The 20,487-nt window shown below is 38.2% G+C and overlaps 2 protein-coding genes across 2 annotated transcripts in view; one reads left to right on the forward strand and one right to left on the reverse strand.

Moving 5' to 3' along the window:
- Window positions 1–2,191, forward strand: part of LOC139936187 (uncharacterized) — a 70,765-nt gene extending 68,574 nt beyond the window's left edge. Inside the window, exon 24 of the mRNA XM_071930950.1 lies at window positions 129–2,191. Coding sequence (XP_071787051.1) covers window positions 129–290 — 162 coding nt within the window. The 3' untranslated portion in view covers window positions 291–2,191. The remainder of the gene's footprint in view (window positions 1–128) is intronic.
- A 170-nt stretch (window positions 2,192–2,361) lies between these two features.
- Window positions 2,362–20,434, reverse strand: LOC139936188 (ran GTPase-activating protein 1-like). Its single transcript, XM_071930951.1, has 16 exons — window positions 20,029–20,434; window positions 19,178–19,305; window positions 18,292–18,351; window positions 17,159–17,335; window positions 15,886–16,020; window positions 15,394–15,495; window positions 14,515–14,571; window positions 13,975–14,088; window positions 13,309–13,408; window positions 10,470–10,554; window positions 8,894–9,095; window positions 5,951–6,049; window positions 4,967–5,072; window positions 4,416–4,504; window positions 3,769–3,890; window positions 2,362–2,690 (listed from the first exon to the last, which is right to left on the reverse strand). The coding sequence occupies exons 1-16, from the start codon at window positions 20,153–20,155 to the stop codon at window positions 2,621–2,623; spliced, it is 1,773 nt and encodes a 590-aa protein (XP_071787052.1). The 5' UTR covers window positions 20,156–20,434; the 3' UTR covers window positions 2,362–2,620.
- Window positions 20,435–20,487: the final 53 nt, after the last annotated feature.

The raw sequence follows: 20,487 nt of genomic DNA on the forward strand, positions 1-20,487 counted from the left end.
ATATATTTTTGAATGAGTAAGCAGGATTTTTATTTTGTATTTTATAAAATTTATAATGTAAGTATTTAATTTGGGGGGAAAATTCCACCTCATTTTAAAACATCACAATGATTTTTTTTTCTTCGTAGGAACGTCACCGTACCAAGCAACTGCTTGCATCTCAGGAACTACTGTTCCCTAGACTTTATAACAGTCTACAGGCTGCAATGAAACCAATGATGGCTAAAAACAGGACTGGAATGGAGTCTAGTCGCACTAAAGAAGACTTCTTTCAAGATGGTGAGATGTGATTGATTAGTCTCAATATCAGCCTGATTGCTTCATTGAAACAAATGATGGCTAAAAACCAGACTGGAATGGAGTCTAGTTGCTCAAAGGAAGATTTCTTCCAAGATGGTGATTGATTAGTCTTTATATCAGCCTGCAAGCAGCAATGAAACCAATGATGGCTAAAACCAGACTGGAATGGAGTCTGGTCGCACAGAGGAAGATTTCTTCCATGATGGTGAGATGTGATTGATTAGTCTTTATATCAGCCTGAAAGCAGCAATGAAACCAATGATGGCTAAAACCAGACTGGAATGGAGTCTAGTCGCACAGAGGAAGATTTCTTCCATGATGGTGTGATGTGATTGATTAGTCTTTATATCAGCCTGAAAGCAGCAATGAAACCAATGATGGCTAAAAACCAGACTGGAAGATTAAATAAGTTTCTTGAAAGATGGTGAAATGTGATTGATTAGTCTCAAAATACCAGCCTGAAAGCGCAGAAACTGCACTGGAATTGTGATATTTAATAAATTCCTCAAAAGCTAGTCTTTTCTACCAGCCTGCATACTGCCTTGTGACTAATAAATGGTTGAAAAACCTACATGTTGACTTCCATGATCAATCATTTTATATGTCGTCTTAATTTTTACTGAAACCTTATAATTATTATGAGTATATGAAAATTCAATACTTACATTTATCAATATTATTAAAGTCTGCTTATTTATTTACAAGGAAATATTGACATACATTAAATCAATTTCAATATGGAAAAAACCTTACATCTAAAATAAAGAAGAAAAAGAAAAACTTTAGGAAAGCAATTTTTAAAAGTATGACACTCATGGTATTTTAAACTGTACATGGAATATATCAGTCAAACAAAAACTAAAATTGAACTTACATGAAATTGTTTTACAGATTTCATACAAAATTGATTCAAAATATCTTGAAAAAGTATCTGCTGTCGGGAGTTTAAGAAGTCCATCCAAATATTAACTCTACAAGTTCGAATGAATTAATGGGAAAAAGAAAAAAAGACACCTCAAAACGAAAACTGCAATGCATATTCTCTTCGATAAATCAAAATTCAGGCAAACTATTACATTATATTTTTCTTGTTTTTAAGGAAAAAGTAATTTATGATGGCATATTGTAACTAATCTCTTTTATTAAATAAGTGTACTTATGAAAACAAAAACAGTTGTCAGAAATTGTATTTCTTGGTTTTTTGCCCAAACTCTTGTAAACTTTCAAATCTTATTTACACAAAGTTGACAACAAAATGAAAGAGAAATTAGACTTGTTCATTTGGAATTTTCTAGTTAAGTTATAAGTGTAACGTGAATAATTATGAGGGGCGGGGTGGTGTGGGAGCAACTTTTGACTTGCCAATTACTAATATTCTTGGCTATTTCACGAAAGACAAGTGCGCCAAGCACGGAATCTCACCATTCAATAAAGTGAAAGCAAAACAAAAAATCAAAATTGCAGACTAGTGTTCTTATAGAAAGCTTTGTTATTCTTAAAGAGAGTTTTATACAGTTATTTGTGTAGCAGTTTGCAACAGCTAATTCTATTCTCTCTAATATTTCTAGCCTGCAGAATGGCTGACATTCAGACGGGATCCCCTTGCTGTGCTTGTCTTAAAGGGTCTATGTACTTATTGGGGGACAAAAAACACAATGTCCACAGATTTACATTAAACTTACACCGTTTGAAGATAATGATAGTGGAAAGCTTCCCTGAAAATATTACTTGCTGAGGTGCTGTAGTTTTTGAGAAATGAGTAAAACAATGTCATGAAAATATTTTTTGTCTCACTGATCATGAGATGAAAATTATTTTAGCATGTAAAAACGTATTTTCATGACATTGTTTTACTCATTTCTCAAAAACTACAGCACCTCAGCATCTAACATCTTCATAGAAGCTTTTTACTATCATTATCTTCAAACGGTGTAAGTTTAATGTAAATCTGTGGACATTGTGTTTTGTGTTACAAAAAGTACCCAAATCTTTTAATTCTTCGTTAATCATGTACCAACCGAGGCTCAAAATACCGATTGGTTGAAGGGGGGGGGGGGGTGGGGCTTCATAACCCCTGCCATTAATATTGATTGCTGGAAATGTCTAACTTTAATACCTCATTTTTATAGACTGATGTTAACAAGCATGATGTTCTTTCTACTATAATCTGATTTCAGATTTTTACGGTCCTCGAAAAACTCAGCAAAATTGATATCAAATAGCCTTTCAAAGTTTAATCAAGACTTTAACTGTACAAAGGTCAACCCTTGCACCTTTTCCTAGTGGTTTTTTGTTGCGAGGGCCAAACAGCGTGCCTAGCTTATATCGTATGCAGAGCTTGGAGGAGTTGATGCTTGGGGGTGTAGTAAACGTCTAAAACAGGATGCGTCCTGGAAAGTAAAAGACAGGGGTGAGAGTCATTACAAACGAAAAAGTCTGAAACCCTGACTACAAGTTCAAAGGTATGTTGAAATGATGCCATTTCTACTGTTTGGTAACCCGCAGGTTATAGATTCCAAGGAGCTTTTGGAAACAGTATCCAAAGCACTAGAGAAGTAGACCAATGGGCAGGGTTTCTTTATTTGTGGGAAAAAATATTGTCTGATTTTCCACACCAGGTTGACATGAAAAGTCTGAACAATCTCATATCTGAAAAGAAGAAAACCATTGACATGTCAAGAGGTGGTATGCTGGCTTTGAATCATATTTCCACTATTCTAGTACATTGATAATGGACAAATCTCTCTCTCTCTCTAGTCAATCTAGGTCGAAATTGTACTGAGATTTGTCCATTCTTGTTTATCCTTTGTTAGATTGGGGAGATCATTTGGAAGCACCCAAATGTCCCTGGCAGTTACATCTGTATAGCTGCACTTTCGTCTTCCCCTGTTTCTCCTTCCATGTTTTGTTGACCAGGTGATACGCTGAGAGACAGGTCTTTGATGTTTCTGTACGAGTGCCCTTCGAGTCTCAGACAAGGATGTTGTATTTTAGTGGATAGTTTTGGTTTCTTACTATACGGTTCACTATTTGTCGTAGCACTCATAATAAGCCATGCATTATGATGGGCTCTACCCAACAGTTGATTTGAAAATGTGTAGTTTGGTCTTTCTGTTGAGGCCTGATTTCCATACAGCGGTCATGTTGTTGCATGCCGACCATGCCATGCCTATTCTTTAATTGATTTCACCTTTGCCGTCTCTCACAAGGGCACCAAGAACAAATGCACCTGAGGTGGATTTCACAAAGAGTTAAGACTAGTCTTATCTCGAATTAGGATGAATTACTCGTCCTATTTTGGGACTTGCCATGCGTTTGTAATATCTCCTAGGACTAGTCCTAAGTGAGGACTAGTCCTAACTCTTTGTGAAACCGACCCCAGAACTATCAACTAGAATAAAACAACAGTTATTGGTTACAAACGCAAATAACGCACCCCTTCTATTTCCATTTCAATAAGTAACTTACTTTGACAAGAAAGTGATGAAGAACTGGGCCAAGTGACTAGGGAAGTAGTCTTGTTTGACGACATGCTCCATGGCAAGCAGGAGACCTGATGGGTCGGCTATTGGCTTGATCTTATCTTCACTCTGTCAGAAAGAAATATACATACAGATATGGGCCTTATTTCATTGTGCTGCTTCAAGCACACACATTTGCTTACATATTGTGTGCTTAGTAGAGATGAGAAAGATACCAATCAGAAATGTTACATGTACGTATTGGTGGGCCAATTTGTAAAAATATGGTGCATGTTTACTCGCACAGGCATTGCCTAAAATGAATACAGAATAGTAAAATAAACCATGCCTAAGATGTCACAAGCCCAGACAGCACCCTCACCGAGATCAAAGGAAGGCCTGTCATTGGCTGAGAGTTGTGCGCGGCGCATACACATTTCCATTGTTTGAACGCCGACGTGGAGGCCAATGCAAGGGGATCTGAACACAATCAAAATTGATTACGGGTGTGGATGTCGGTCAAATCGAGTTAATAAAGAGCCTAAACCACGCAAAGCACTAAACATCGCAAACGCACACTATGATGTTGTGGCGCGGGTTGTATACCCTTTCCGTGGTTCTGAAGATGTTAATACAATTTCTTTTCTGATTTACCTTGATGAGTCCAATGTGTACCAAGATACTGTTGGCGATTGTCTCAGCTTTACACTTGTCACTGGTAAAAAGTCTTTCAAGTAAAACATCTGTTTAAAGAAAAGACAAATGAGTTTCAAAAACATTCTATCAACATTTGTTTCTCCCCAAAGCTCAGAAAGCTTGGAGTACACAGTGCTTATCCCACTTCGAAGTGTCAAACAAAAAAATAATGTGCTTTATTCTCAATGCACTTATTTCATCAATTAAATTCTACCAACTCTTGATAAAGAAATTTTTCCCTCTTTCCAATTTGAATATTATTTAAAAAGAAAACGGTAAAACACATAATCCCATCCCTAACCCTCAAACCCTGATACCTATCAATCAGTTATCACAATGGGTGCGTTCGTTTAGCTTCCCTGGGTCGACCCCGTCGTGTGTTTTTTTTCTTTCCAGGACGAACGTCTGCAGATAATTACCCACGTTCGTCCTGGAAAAAAAAAACACCACACACCGGGGTAGACCCAGGGCAGCTAAACGAACGCACCCAATGGTTTAGATCTTCATACCTGATGTTTCACAGACGGCCTGCCTGACCGATGATCTATTGATATCCATCACTGACGCCACCTTCACAAACACCTGGATGACTTTCTCTACATCCTCACTGTTATTCTACAGGGAAATACACAATACACACATATCAATATAAAGAACTCTCACCTTTAAAGGAAAAACCAGCAGTTGTGCAGAAAGCCCCCCCCCCCCAAAAAAAAAACATGTTAAAAAAAAAATAGCAACTCTACCGGAACAACTCATTTGCCCACGAGACTTTTATAAGTACATATTTGATTTGCAGTAACACCATGTGCGTATCTACTTGACAGGTAGATAATGTTCTGTTGAGACCTTGTCTTGCTTTATAATCTACCACCACTTGCAAGAAGTTACACCCATAGTGTTACCGCAAACCCAATATATATTGATACCTCACCATGCAATGCCTCAAATCCCATATTCTGCATTTCAATTGGTTTAATGTGCGTCACATGATATGCCTTACTTATTGACCCCTTGCACGCGCGGCGACTGATGCCAATTGACCACCAACATGGTGGGTCAATAGGTTTATGCGTCGCCTAAAATGTGCACTTTACTGAATAACACACGTGACATTGACCACCAAAATGGCGCATCCAAGATTATTTGGATGATGACGTCAGGTGAATTAGGTCAATACTAGAAAGCAACACAAACGTGACATGCCGAACATGCAGCAAACAGTGTACTATGCCCAAAGCAACCAATGTACTGTAACCCGAAGCAACACAAGTAAAAGTTAAACCAGGTATTAAATGCTTTTACTAAAGCTATGTTTAAAACTACGACTCCATGGTGATCCACAGAGCTAATTGTGTTCTTTTTTGACCAAATAAACTTCAATCAGTCAATCAATTAAATAAATTGCCAAAAACACATCTTCTCTGGAATCAATGCTACATCTTTCCTCCTTTCAAGCAATGTCTTTATATTTCTAATGACCTTGTCCTTACCCCTAATTCCTTCAAGATGAGTTGCCCTCGTTCATCTCCAATCCGAAGGAGTTTGTCCGCACTTGGGAAACCTAGAAATTGAGCAGCTGTGACTGGTACCTTATGACAATAAAGATAATAAAGACTGCTGTTTGAGGAGTCTTTAAAGATTACCATATTAATCCTCACATTAGGCGATACTTTTCGGCCTAGGCTTTTGCTGTGGCTAGATCGTTGCAGAATGTTCTTGTTGAGATGTTATAACCAAAGGGCCTACATACACTCAACACTACACACATTACAACTATTTCACCAATAAAGGGCATATCTGGAAGCCGCAAACCTGTCACCAAACAGCACCCTCTATAGTTTGACAGTAATGTGCGCAGCATGAAAAGAGTGTACGTCTTGGACAAAGACTACTTTCTATTCTATCTTTCTGCTCAGTATGTTGCAAAAGTTTTCCCTTTTAATCTTCACACACTAAAAACTTCTTTCAATTTACCTTTGAAAAAACCCAAAGCTCTTATTTTATCTTCCTTTGAAATTAAAAATCTTGGTTTCTTTAATTTGATAACTTGTTTTCCCGTCTAAACCAAAACATGATTAGGAGAGATCTCACATGACACCGTAACGAAATAAGAACTTTTATTCTCAACATGTCCTAACTAGAAGGTTTAAAACATTGATATCATAGCTGTTTTGGGTGTCAGCGTGTCGTGGCCTAGCGGTAAAGCGCACTGGACTCACTCAAACTCTGGTCTCACTCGGTATTGACACTTTCTGCCTTTAAGCATAATTGCTTCATCTTCCAGATGGGTTGATGTCTGTATGCTATATGTCACGCGTGTTATGTGAAGAGTCCAGTGCACTTATCGTTTATGAGAAGGGGTTTTCCCCTGTGTTTTCTGTTATACTGTTGGCTGCAGATTGTATGGTGCTATGTACATAAATGGGTCTTATATTTTAAACAAAGCTCTGCATTCCTTGTCAAAGAAAATAATGAGCACTTTCAGATGTCCTTGTAAGTGATAAAACACAATATAAGAACCGTGTATAATTGTTATTGGATGTCTTACTGTCCGTTACTTTCAATGGATTTTCAATATTTCCAAGTGGTCCCTGATTTTGGCAAAGGGCGACAAACACCACAAACATTAGTCCGCAGCTAGGTTCACAATACAACTCCCATCAGTCAAAGACAAAATTGATGCGTTTACTTCTGTACAGTATGTTTATTTCAAAAAGTCACCTTAATATTTACATGCAAATGGAAAAGGTAAAAAATTCACACACTAAGAACTTCTTTATATTTGACATAAAAAGAAAAAACAAAAATCTAGTTTTAATCTTCTTTTACTAACCTATGCCTAATTGGTAATACAGTCTTTTTTCTGAATTTAAAAACCAAAGTGGTTTATTGACTTGATAGTTTGTTTTTAAACTTTAAAATTGCAGAAATTTTTTAGTGTATGCAAATCATCAGAAGGCCACAATCAGCAATGTCTTCTAAAAAATAAAAACCAAAAACAACAAAGTTTTTGATCCATCAAAAAGACATTTAGACAAACTGTTTGTATGACGATTGTAGACAAAAAGCTTTAAAAATGTTTGGTTGAGTACAAGTACGAGTTACGCCAGTTCAAAATAATTGTATCGCCTATTAAACTAGCTTTACTTTAAAGACTCACAAGTTTAAAAGTGTCCAAAGGTTGTATCTTGATTTAATTACCCCAGATGGGCACAATAAACCAAAAGACACTGATATTTAGTATTAGGGGTGTTCCATTTTCATGCGAGATATGACGTTGTATAATCAAGATACGAAGTTGTTGCACTGACCGTCGGTATAGTATATACTTGTATAGACTTTTCAGGCACCTATAATAATTCTTCTGATCTTCGGAAATCGGATTGAAAAAGGAAGATTCATGCCTGCCAAAACATACATCAAACTTAATTCAAACTTGTAGCAACGAAAATATAAATATCACAACAAACAGTCGCAAAACAAAACAGTTTGAAAAAAAAAAATCAGTTTGGATGGAAGTGACAAGTAATTTTTATGGTTACATGTATTTGTAAAGTAATAGCCAGTTTAAAATATTACAACAGAAACATTATGCATTTGGCACTATATTTTTAATACTTTTTGTAAGAGTCCACAATGGAAAGCTTTTTCAAAATAAATTCTTGTCTAGGCTCTAGATTTTTCTTATAAAATCCTTTCAATTTCCAATAGAAAAAATTAAAATTATCTCAAGCTTTAAAAAATATATTTTTATTTTTGGATTCCAGTCCTGTGTCAGTTGGTTATACTCAGAGAGCTAGTTTTTCTAAACAATCTGTGAGGTCGTCTGTGGCACCAGAACTCTGAATAAACAAAAAATAAAAGGGGGAAAAAAGGGTTTGTTTTAGAACCATGCTGGAGAAGAATTGGATTGGGATTTGAATGGCGCCCACACAGACTGTCGTAGTTTTTTTTTTGTCTTAAAAAAGATACTGTAAAATGGAGACACTCAGATGCAAGATTGTATGAAAAAATTAATAAATACAAATTGGATATGATTTCTTTTTTGGTGGGACGATGAAGCCCATTGAATATGTACAGAATGTAACGTTTCAAACTCTCGAAGTTCACAGCATCTCTATGTTTCAATAAGCTAAAAAAAAGGTAAAAGTCTTTTAACAAAGTCTCACAAATCGCAAGCCTGAAAACCATCCATAACTTGCCGGCACTCTACCAACTGAGATCAACTTACCCAGTCAGTTTTCCTTGAGGTTTATTACTTGATATTTGACATTCTTAAAGGCACTGGACACGTTTTATAATTATTATCATAAAAAACTTACTTCGTAACAAGCAACGGAGAGCTGTTGATTGTATAAAATATTGTGAGAAACTAATCCCTTTGAAGTAACGTGTCCAGTGCCTTTAAGATGAAAACAGAGTCAGCCACTTACCACGATTTTGTTGTTGTCCTCGTCTTTCCTTGGTGAGATAACGGCTTTGACTCCTTTCACCTGTAGCTTAGGATCATTGCTGACTTCTCCTTGCTCGTCTTCTTCATTTACGTCTTCCTCATCCTCGTTTTCATCTTCATCATCATCATCAACATCTTCATAATCATCATCATCATCATCACTATCATCTCCTTCATCATCACTGAAAACAAAATAAATAAATACAAAGTTCTTATACAGCGCTTTATCACACTTGAGGGCATCTGGAAGCACTGATTGTTTTTTCACAAAGTATAATAAAAACAATAATAAATCTTGACGATGACTAGAGCAAGCTAGTCGAAGCGTTGAGTGCAATCCAAGAACCAACTCCACGATAGTGCAGTTAATTACGATCCTATAAGCTAAAGTAGTAGTCCAGCCAATTTTCTATACCTTACGCCCGGGTAGTAGTTAAAAAGCAGGACAGTGCTTTTCAGAACTGAGAAGTCTCCCGAACACCCGAACAATCCATCCACGGTAGTAGAATTAAGCAAGACAGTTCTCTAAGAACAAACTCTACCTGGCAAGTAGATACACACTTGATGTTACCGCAAACCAAGTATATATTGATACCTCACCATGCAATGCCTCAAATCCTACATAATAATAAAAGCTTCTTATAATAGTGCTCATATTTGTCACTCAGTGATGCTCAAGCCACTTTAACATTCAGTTTATTCCTGCAAGATATTGTGGAGCTACGTCTTTGAAGTATGAGACCAATATCTTTACTTGTAAAGGTTTACAAGGTGATGTGGCGCAATATGCAGCGAATCGTGTAGAGCTACATGTTTGAAATATAAGACGGATTTATGTGCAAAGCACCATGTGACGGTTTACAAGTTGCTCACCATACCAGAAAACACTTGGGCAAATCCCTTCTCTTAATTATCAGTGCACCGGGTTTATTTACATGCATCACACAACACGTAGGACCTATGGCCTTACATCCCATCCGAAAGGACGAAGCAATACTTGTGAGGTGTCTTGCTTTAGGATACAAAGTGTCGGGACTCGAACCAACACTCTGCTGATCAGAATCACCAGAGCTCGAGTCCAACGCACTTGACCACAATACATAACTTGTACTTCTGTACAAAATATCCTCAAAAGAAATGTGCCCTGATATCGTTGAAAAAACGACAGGAAAATCTTCAAAGGCACAACACAAGTGCAGAGCGCGGCAGCCGAAACGCCACAGGACACGAGACCCACATAAGTACCCTAGAAAATGTTGAGGTTTATTATGCTCTAAGGTGCATTGTTAGCATGTACTAAGCTTATTTTACATTATTTTAGTTGTACATTGTTGTTGCCAGGCATATATTAGGCTTTAACAGAAAAAAAATCAAAAAAATCAAAACGATATTTTTTTAAAGCACTTATCATTTTTTTTTAACGCGGCATTCTGCAGAAACGAGGAAGAGTTGCATGCCTTTGATATGCATCTAAACTCATTACCAGGCCTTAAAGACATTGGATACTATTGGTAATTACTCAAAATAACTGTTAGCATTATTTTTTCAAGAGTTACCTGAGAGTGCCAAGAGCGTCGATACGACCGCTGGATTCCAAGACTCCACGGACCAACTCCACCCCCTCCTCACCAAAACTATTACCTAGTTTAAATAATCATACAAAAGAAATATTAGGCTAAACAGTCAACCCTCCTACTGCCTGACCATTCAACTGTAATGTACTGTGGTTTGGAAAGATGAGTGCACTATGCCAGACTGCAATATGACACAGTACACAGTCAACCCTCCTACTGTCTGACCGTTTAACATCATCCACTGCGGTTTTGATTGATGAGTACACAGTCAACCCTCCTACTGTCTGACCGTTTAACATTATCCACTGTGGTTTTGATTGATGAGTACACAGTCAACCCTCCTACTGTCTGACCGTTTAACATCATCCGCTGTGGTTTTGATTGATGAGTACACAGTCAACCCTCCTACTGTCTGACCGTTTAACATCATCCGCTGTGGTTTTGAATGATGAGTACTCTATGCCAGCCGCAGATGTGATATCATGTGGTGAATGGATCTACATAATACACACCCAACCCTGAGTCAGCACTCCTACTGTCTGCACAGAATTGTATGGTGGCCCCGAAGGGACATCGCATAACGCAAACGTGTGCGCACACGTATGCAATGTCGTGAAACAAATCGCGAATATATGCGCACACGTATACAATATCGTGAAACAATTCGCGAATATGTGCGCACACGTATGCAATGTCGTGAAACAATTCGCAAATATGTGCGCACACGTATGCAATGTCGTGAAACAAATCGCGAATATGTGAGCACACGTATGCAATGTCGTGAAACAAATCGCGAATATGTGCGCACACGTATGCAATGTCGTGAAACAAATCGCGAATATGTGCGCACACGTATGCAATTTCGTGAACCAAATCGTGAATATGTGCGCACACGAGTGCGATTTGTTTTGCAATGTCGTGAATTTTATTGCATACCATGTTGCATACCATTAGGATGATGTCATAGTTGTGGATAATTTGTTACCGATCTAGGGAGTACTGTGGCGCTACAGCAGGCTCCCTCTGTAAAGCATGTGTATACCCAGGAACTTGGCACCAGGTCAAGGACGACCACACGCCTCGCTTGCCTCACAACAAAGACTACTGCTGCAATGACTACCGCTTATCTCACTGTTGGAAAGAAACCCCCCAGATCATTAGACATTTTATTCAAAGGTATGCAACATGGTATGCAATAAAATTCACGACATCGCAAATAATATTCGCAGACGTGTGCGCATATATTCGCGAATTGTTTCACGACATTGCATACGTGTGCGCACATATTCGCGAATTGTTTCACGACATTGCATACGTGTGCGCACATATTTGCGAATTGTTTCACGACATTGCATACGTGTGCGCACATATTCGCGAATTGTTTCACGACATTGCATTCGTGTGCGCAAATATTTGCGAATTGTTTCACGACATTGCATTCGTGTGCGCAAATATTTGCGAATTGTTTCACGACATTGCATACGTATGCGCACACGTTTGCGATATGCGATGTCCCTTCAAGGCCACCATAGAATTGCCACCATAATTCGCCCAGTCCTTTTTAGTGACTGGCCAGCAGGACCACTTAGTTTATAAGCTTGGGCGGTCCCTTCGGTTACCCGGTTCTACCCGGTTCCAAGTTGAAAACCGGACTTGCGGTTCCACTCTTCTGTGGAACCGGGTACCCGCTTTTGTCGGTTCCGATTTTAAAAGACCGAGTCCCAATTATAAAAGGCTCTGTGGAGCCGATCCTGCGACGAACCGGCTCTAGAAAATGAGGCTTGATGTTGAAAGCGGTGACCGCAGATACAGTGTGCAAAGGCTTCAAGCCGACATGAGTATCAACTATCACATGTGGCTGCTGCATACACAGTGCACACACATAGGCATCTTCTACAACCACCACATGTATGCATGTACATGTCATGCATATACATGTACATGTATAGACAGCACGTTGTGATTGGCTGCCGATATATCCATATTCATAAAAGCTAGCCCCGTGCACAAAACACACAGTGCTGTAGGTATGTATGTACAGGCATGTACAGGCATAGTTCACTTGTATGTACAGAGACGACACACTGCATGCACTACGAATGTACTGCACTACGGATGTACTACACTACGGACATATGCTACACAACGATCATACTGCCGGCTAAATCAAAGACTTGTTTAAATCATAGAGTAAGGACAGAGCAGGGAAAATAGGTGCTCGGTGGCACGATGTCTGATCATTGGGGTGGGTATTCTGGTATTTTCGTTAAAAATAGATCGGCTCCAATTGTGTGTGTGTGAGCTCGGAACCGATGTCTGATTAACTTGGTTATTTTCAGTTCAAATAGATCGGCTCATTTGTGTGTGTGTGTGAGCTCTGGACGGGCGGCTTATGTTTTTTATTGAATTGGAACCGGGTATGTCTCAGAACCGAGCTTTTTTTCGGAACCGGAACCGAGCCCCAAATTTCTGGAACCGCCCAAGCTTATTAGTTTATCATTTCACTAATCCACAACCTTTTTCAAGTGTACATACTTTTTAACAGTGAACTAGCCAGCCAGGACACATGCAGTGAATTTTGACTGGTCCTTGTGCGTTTTAACAAGCAATTGGCCAGCGAACCAAAGGGTGAACACTGCATACACACAGTGTGCACTTGAACGGTTTTGAAAAGTTGATCAACTTGCTGGCAAAATTTGTTGAAAGTATGTGGGCTAAAGTTACGACAATATCTTAAGATGAATTAAAGAATAAAGTCACTGACAGGGTTCGACATAAAAGAACAAAAACAGCAGGCAAGGAATTATCTTAACTGATTTACCATTGAGCTCAAGTACTTTAAGCGTATCTTTGGAATCGACGCTCTCCGCTAACTCGATTCCCGCCTCCCTCTTAATCTCACCATAACTCAAGTTTAACTCCTGTTCATGTCAAATGAAAAATAAACATGGGTTAAAATGTGTGTAAATGCATCAATAATTTCACTATAGTAAAAATAATAAAGAGCTGCTTAAGCGCATGAAAGAGCTAAGCACAACAACATTATGCTTACCAGAACAGGTAAAGTGTCATGTAACATGCACAATCTGTGACTGGTATCCTGCCTACTGTTGCTAAGCAGAGATTGTCAAGTAATATTTTATGCTTATATGATTTGGCCCCCTCGGGCAAATTTCAGAGATGTTTAATGGCAAATTTTCATGCAAACTATAGCAGAACAAATTTGCCTAAGCTCAAGTGTATTCCACAAGCCGTTACAAAAATTGGGGCGACCATCTTGATTTTTCACAAATGATTTGCATTGTAACATCGTTCATTTTCAAACAGTGAGCACCGGAAGGTTAGCATGCTTTTTTGAGTGCTAACGGTTAGCAGCGCTATGAAATGGAAACCCACAAAATTTGAAAGTAGGCAGTGCTATGAATGAAAGTGGGCCCAGGTCTCGACTTAAGTTTGGCGGAAGAGAAGCTTAAATGGGGGACCTTACCCGGAGTATAGGGAGACAGTTTTTGATTGTTTCTGCGAGGGCGCTGGCTCCATCCGTCCTGACGAGACAATCCCCAAAGTTAATGGATTCCACTTTGTCTAGAGTCCTCAGGGCCTGTTAGAGATCATGGAATACAAGATCAGACAAGGATATGTGGGAAAAAAGATGGAAATTGAGGTTGATAATTTCAAACATTCTCTCTATCACTGCTTTCTATTGACACTGAAAGATGTTCTGCAGGATGGAATAGATGACACACAAACAATGTTTCTAGTGTCAACTTCATAATCAGTATGCTTTGAGACTAAAATTTAACACTGGTGTTTTTAACACTAAAACCATATATAAATGAAAAAGTCAAATACACTGTACTATGCAACAGCAATATGTCAACTGATAAAGTGCTAGGCACAGCTGGTGTATATAAAAAAATACCTGTGTATTGTATTCCCGATTTCAAAATTTTTAAATCGCAGATTTGAAATGCATGCATCAATATACAAGTTAACTGGTTTATTTATCATCAGTCTGAACTCTTACCTTGGCCATCGGTATTGCACCCTTCTCTGTGAATGTGTTATCTTGAAGATTAATATTCTGTGGAGAGAAATGAAAAACATAACAATCAAAATCAAAAATCATTTTGGGTTAGTGTTAAAGGGTCTATGTACTTTTTGTAGGACAAAAAACACAATGTCCAAAGATTTACACTAAACTTACACAGTTTGATGATAATGATAGTAGAAAGCTTCCCTGAAAATATTACGTGCTGAGGTGCTGTAGTTCTTGGGAAATGAGTAAAACAATGTCATGAAAATAATTTTGGTCTCATGAGAACAAAATTATTTTAAGTATTTACAATGTATTTTCATGACATTTTTTTACTCATTTCTCAAAAACTACAGCACCTCAGTAAGTAATATTTGAAGGGAAGCTTTCCACTATCATATTCAAACCCTGTAAGTTTAATGTAAATCTATGTAAATTTTGAAAAAGTACTCAAATCCTTTAAAGTGGCTGTGTACTTTGTTCCAACACAAAAAAAAGATAATAGTAGAAAGCTTCCCTTAAAATATTACTTACTGAGGTGCAGTAGTTTTGGAGAAATGAGTTTAACAATGTCACAAAAATAATTTTCGTCTCAGTTTTAGCATGTAAAGACGTATTAACCAGAGATGGTATGTCATGGTATAATAGCTTAACTGGTTAATAGGATTTAACATGCTGCGAAAATTATTTTGTGACTAGTTTAACTCATTTCTCAAAAACTACAGCACCTCAGTAAGTAATATTTAAAGGGAATCTTTCCACTATCATTATCTTCAAACTGTGTAAGTTTAAATTAATTCTGTGGACATTTTGAAAAAGTACCCAAATCCTTTAAGGGCGAGTATTTGCTTTGATCCTGTTTGTACCTACCCTGAGGTTCTTGTTATGTACTAACGATTCAGCCAGTGCCGTTATCCCTTCATGATTGATTCCATTCTGTGGCATAGCTATCTCTTCCAGTGTTCCTATTGTCTGAATAATCAAATAAAACACAAGATAAATTCAATTTAACTCTCTTACACAAATGTCCTCCTAAAAACGGACTTGGATATGGGACATACCCATATTCTTTAAGTGCAAGTGAGATATAACAAATTCATCTCCAAGCAAACTTGATGCATAACTTAAAATTTAACATAGGATTTGCTGTTGCTAATTAGCTGTTATCCACCAAAGAACCTGTAGTGTAAATAAATTAAAAAGTTCAAGTCAGGCCATTTACAATTTTTAGCTTAAAACAGCACGCTATAAAACAGGGTTAGATATGGGTTGTTTAAATGGGTTTACGACACACTCTTAGTAAAGATTTACCAATCAGAATCAAGGATTCAAGTTTCCTTGAAGACAATCATTTTTACCTACCTTAAAGGCCTCCCCCAATGCAATGGCTCCAGGGTTTTCTAATCTGTTTCTACCGGCAACAAAAGTGGCTAGGGATAAAGGTTTGCCGGCCGCTGAGCTGCTCTTGTGACATCTGATGAGAGCCTCTGCAAGGAGCTAGAGACACAGAGGGATTAAAAGATTAAAAGCATTTAGTTTTTTGAAGCCTTGCACTTCATAAAGGCTTCGTTGCCCTGTTCTTGATGCCCCTTCAAATCATGCCTTTATAGACTTAAGTTTTTCCCATGGAAATGCCCTTCTGCTGCCCTGGTATTGATGCCCCTTCAAATCATTCCTGTATGAAATGCCCTTCTGCTGCCCTGGTATTGATGCCCCTTCAAATCATTCCGGAATGAAATGCCCTTCTGCTGCCCTGGTATTGATGCCCCTTCAAATCATTCCGGAATGAAATGCCCTTCTGCTGCCCTGGTATTGATGCCCCTTCAAATCATTCCTGTATGAAATGCCCTTCTGCTGCCCTGGTTTTGGCCTTGGTGCCCCTTCCAATCATTCCAATAGACAAGGCTTTCTAAAGAAGTTCCCTACTGGTGCCCTAGTCTTGACCTTGATGTCCCTTCAAACAAGTCCTAGACAAGGTTTTCCCAATGGAAGTTTCCTACTGCTGCCCTAGTCTTGACCTTAATGCCCCTTCAAACAAGTCCTAGACAAGGTTTTCCCAATGAAAGTTCCCTTCCCTTCAACTGCCCTGGTCTGGACTTGGTGCCCCTTCCAATCATTCCAATAGACAAGGCTTTCTAAAGACGTTCCCTACTGGTGCCCTAGTCTCGACCTTGATGCCCCTTCAAACAAGTCCTAGACAAGGTTTTCTAAAAGAAGTTTCCTACTGCTGCCCTAGTCTTGACCTTGATGCCCCTTCAAACAAGTCCTAGACAAGGTTTTCCCAATGAAAGTTCCCTTCCCTTCAACTGCCCTGGTCTGGACTTGGTGCCCCTTTCAATCATTCCAATAGACAAGGTTTTCCAATAGAAGTTTCCAACTGTTGCCCTGGTCTATCGTCTTGGCCTTGGTGCCCCATCAAACAAGTCCTAGACAAGGCTTTCCCAATGGAAGTTCCCTGCACTGGTCTGGACTTGGTGCCCCTTCAAATCATTACTATAAATTTAAGGTTTTCCAAGGGAAGTGCCCTTCTGTAAAATTTAAATGGCCTTGTCCCCCTCAATGTTGAAATTCCAGGCCCGAGGTACAAGTCTATCAAGCCCATTAGAAAAAAACAAATACAAATCTGTGATCTTACCTTCCCACCAATACCCAACCCGTTGTTGTTGAACCTCAACTCCTTCAGCGTGTAGCAAGCTTTACTCTCAATGAGCTCCTGGACAGCCTTCACTCCGTCAGGACCGAAGGCATTGTCGCTGAGATCTAACTCTACCAGGTGGGCGTCTGCAATGATAATGGCACCTCCCAACGATCGCTAGAATGTCATAAATAAATTGGTTAATCTAAGAGATTGAGAGTTGTTTTGATCTTTCTACTCTTGTGTACACAAAGCACTTAATGGCAAGGCTCCCCACTATATTTCTGAACTTCTTCAAGTTTACACTCCATCAAGGAATCTTCGATCAATGTCCATGCTTCTTCTCATTGAACCCAAGTCTCGACACTCATGGGGAGACAGGTCTTTTTCTTCAGCTGCGCCACACATCTGGAACTCTCTACCACTTAATCTTAGATCTTGTCTTTGTACCACAACATTCAAATCTCTTCTCAAAACTTATCTTATATCTGTTTTTCTTTGTTTTGTTTTTGTTTGTTGTTGGTTTTTACTGCGCCTTGAACACCCAGCAGGGTGGATATGTGCGCATTACAAGTCTTATTATTATTGATATTATTATTATTTGCTAGACATATTGGCATATATACATTTTGGCAGGAAGATACACTGGGGCTTTTTGGGGCTATCCTTGGATAATTTTGTGCAGCTCTTCTTTCTTTTGGTGTTGGTGTATTTTGGTTTATTTTATCCAGTATTTAACCTCTTGATGTTGTTTATGTACTTTTTGCCATATTCTTGCTGTATGTTTATCAGAATAAATTTAACCAATAAATCAATCAATCAACCTTATGTTCACAAATGTTTACATCAATTTCCAAACCAATCAAATATATTTTATTTATGAATATGAAACAAGAAGAAATGCCCCGCTTTACAAGTGGGAGGAACACCCCAAATGGGGAAAACCCACACAATCAATTAGGGATAAAAGTGTAACCCACATGCAAAGGCCCCAGTCTGAGGTGGGATTTGAACTGGAGTCTACAGAGGTGAAAGACAGATAAATAAACGACTGAAAGGCATTTCCTATGTGTTTGGAAAAACTGTCAATTTTATTTGGACTCTTAAATTGTCAAACTCATTTGAACACTCACCAACGCAGGTGGAATTTCTGATCGTAATCTGCCAGTGAACATGTCAGCCCATCGTGCTCTCTGCGAAAAGAAAAAAAAAGTGGAAAAAAAAAAGATAATAATAATAATAATAATAATAAGTTAAAGACACATTGACTTGAAATTACTGGTCTTTGTTTTCATCCTGTAAAATCGAGATACTTCTAGAGGTTAAAATGAACATTTGCTATCCTGCCACTTCCCAGGTTGTATCATAAACTTGGATGTGGTCCCTGCTGTCAATTTCACCAATCTTGGGACTTAAGACGAGTTCAGTTCCGTATCCAAAGACATAGGACGCATTGAACACATCATAAGTAAGGACGAGTTTCTCGTCCTTACTCAAGATAGGATTAATCTTAGCTTTTCGTGAAAGCGGCTTTTGGCTTTACGGCAGGTACAGGTTGAATGGCTTCTGACTGGCATCCGTAACAAAGATACTGATAAAATGCACTGGAGTGCGACTTGAACCTACAACCCCTGGGCCCAATTTCATAGAGCTGCTAAGCACAAAAATTTGCTTAGCATGAAATTTCTTCCTTGATTAAAACAGGATTTCCACATGATTTTCAGGATAAGCAAACAACAGCTGAATACCAGTAACAAGAAATATGGAACAAATGGAAATTTTGTAAGTAATCCTGTTTTTATCAAGGAAGAAATTTCATGCTAAGCAAGTTTTTGTGCTTAGCAGCTCTATGAAATTGGGCCCTGTATGCTAGGGCTAGATAACTCGTTGGTAGAGCGCCGGCATTTTTATCACGAGGTTGTACTTGTAGGTTTAAGTAAACTTGTCTTTGTTCAAGCAAAAAACACCAGTCAGTTTCTGTCGTGGATTATTACTTGATGTTAAACTAAGCGAACGAACCTCAAACTCTTGCCTCTTCTGCAACGCCTTTCCTATTGCTTCTGCTGCTTCTTTACCGACAGTGTTGCCTTCCAACTTCAGAGACTGCATGTCCTTGCAGTCTTCAATGGCTTTAACAATATCTTTCGCTGTAGGTTATAAACAAATGTTTGTTTTAAATAAATTACAATGCAATGCTATCACAATAAATGTGTAAAATTGTCAACATTAAATCGATGGTAACATTCCACACTCACATAATTCCACAACATGACAACAAAATGTTAACGTATGCTGGAACAGGAATTAATGGCTCCTGCAACCCCCCTAATTGTTTTGAATAAAAATAATTACTGAATAAATAGATAAATAGGAAAATACCAATCAATAGACAATAGGATAAACTAATATTAATAAACAAAATAAATAATAAAATAAACAGACACATTTAGGATTCCCACATTTATACAAATAAAACAAGTTAACAAGATATAAACCACTACTTTACTTTTCCTGTACTTGAAGTTAGAATTGTGTGATAAAACCGTAAATAATAAATAGTATTAATTTAAAGTTTAATAAACAATTCTTGTATTTAATTTTAAAATATATAAATATACAAAATATTTCATCAATCAACTTTTATTTCAAAACACGTCACTAGCAAACTGTGGTGGAGCAGAGGACCAGTTCGTGTACACAAAAAACAATGTATTTAAATAAATTAATGTGCGACTTAGGCTATTAATATTTATTTTAGAAACCTTTTTGTATATAAATGTTTGTTTGGGAGTTTGTTTGCATGTTTGTTTGTTTATTTACTACATCAGTCATCACAAACTTAAAACGATTTTCCATTTGCATATTCATACCATCTTCTGCCTTGTCGAGTTTAAGTCCTTTACCGGCGAAGGATACTTCGTTGATCTGTTTGACCGTGGTCTTTGCCAGCAGTTCAGCTACCGACCCGACCCCGTCTCCAGCCCCGTTAGCGGCCATCGGTAAACTCGGTCTGCACACTTCCTTCCCGCGGTGTGTAAAAATCGTTCGTAAATCTTCAAGAAAAACTACGGTACTAAATCTTCTCTCAGCAAGATCTAACCGACTTGGAATAACTACAGACAAGGTACCTAATTAACATCGAGTAAACAGGCAATATTTTGACACCGTAAATTTTGAATCTGCATAAAAAAAGAAGCAGAAATGTCTGTTTTCTAAGACAACAAGTTGGCAGAATTGAATTCACGTGCACCCGTTCAAAAGAAAGTAGACATAAGTTGGTACCCACGTTCCAATCACGTCGGAATCTTTGCATTGGTAGGTTGCTGGGA

The sequence above is a fragment of the Asterias amurensis genome, chromosome 4 (genome assembly GCF_032118995.1).
Source record: "Asterias amurensis chromosome 4, ASM3211899v1".
Classification (NCBI taxonomy): Eukaryota; Metazoa; Echinodermata; class Asteroidea; order Forcipulatida; family Asteriidae; genus Asterias; species Asterias amurensis.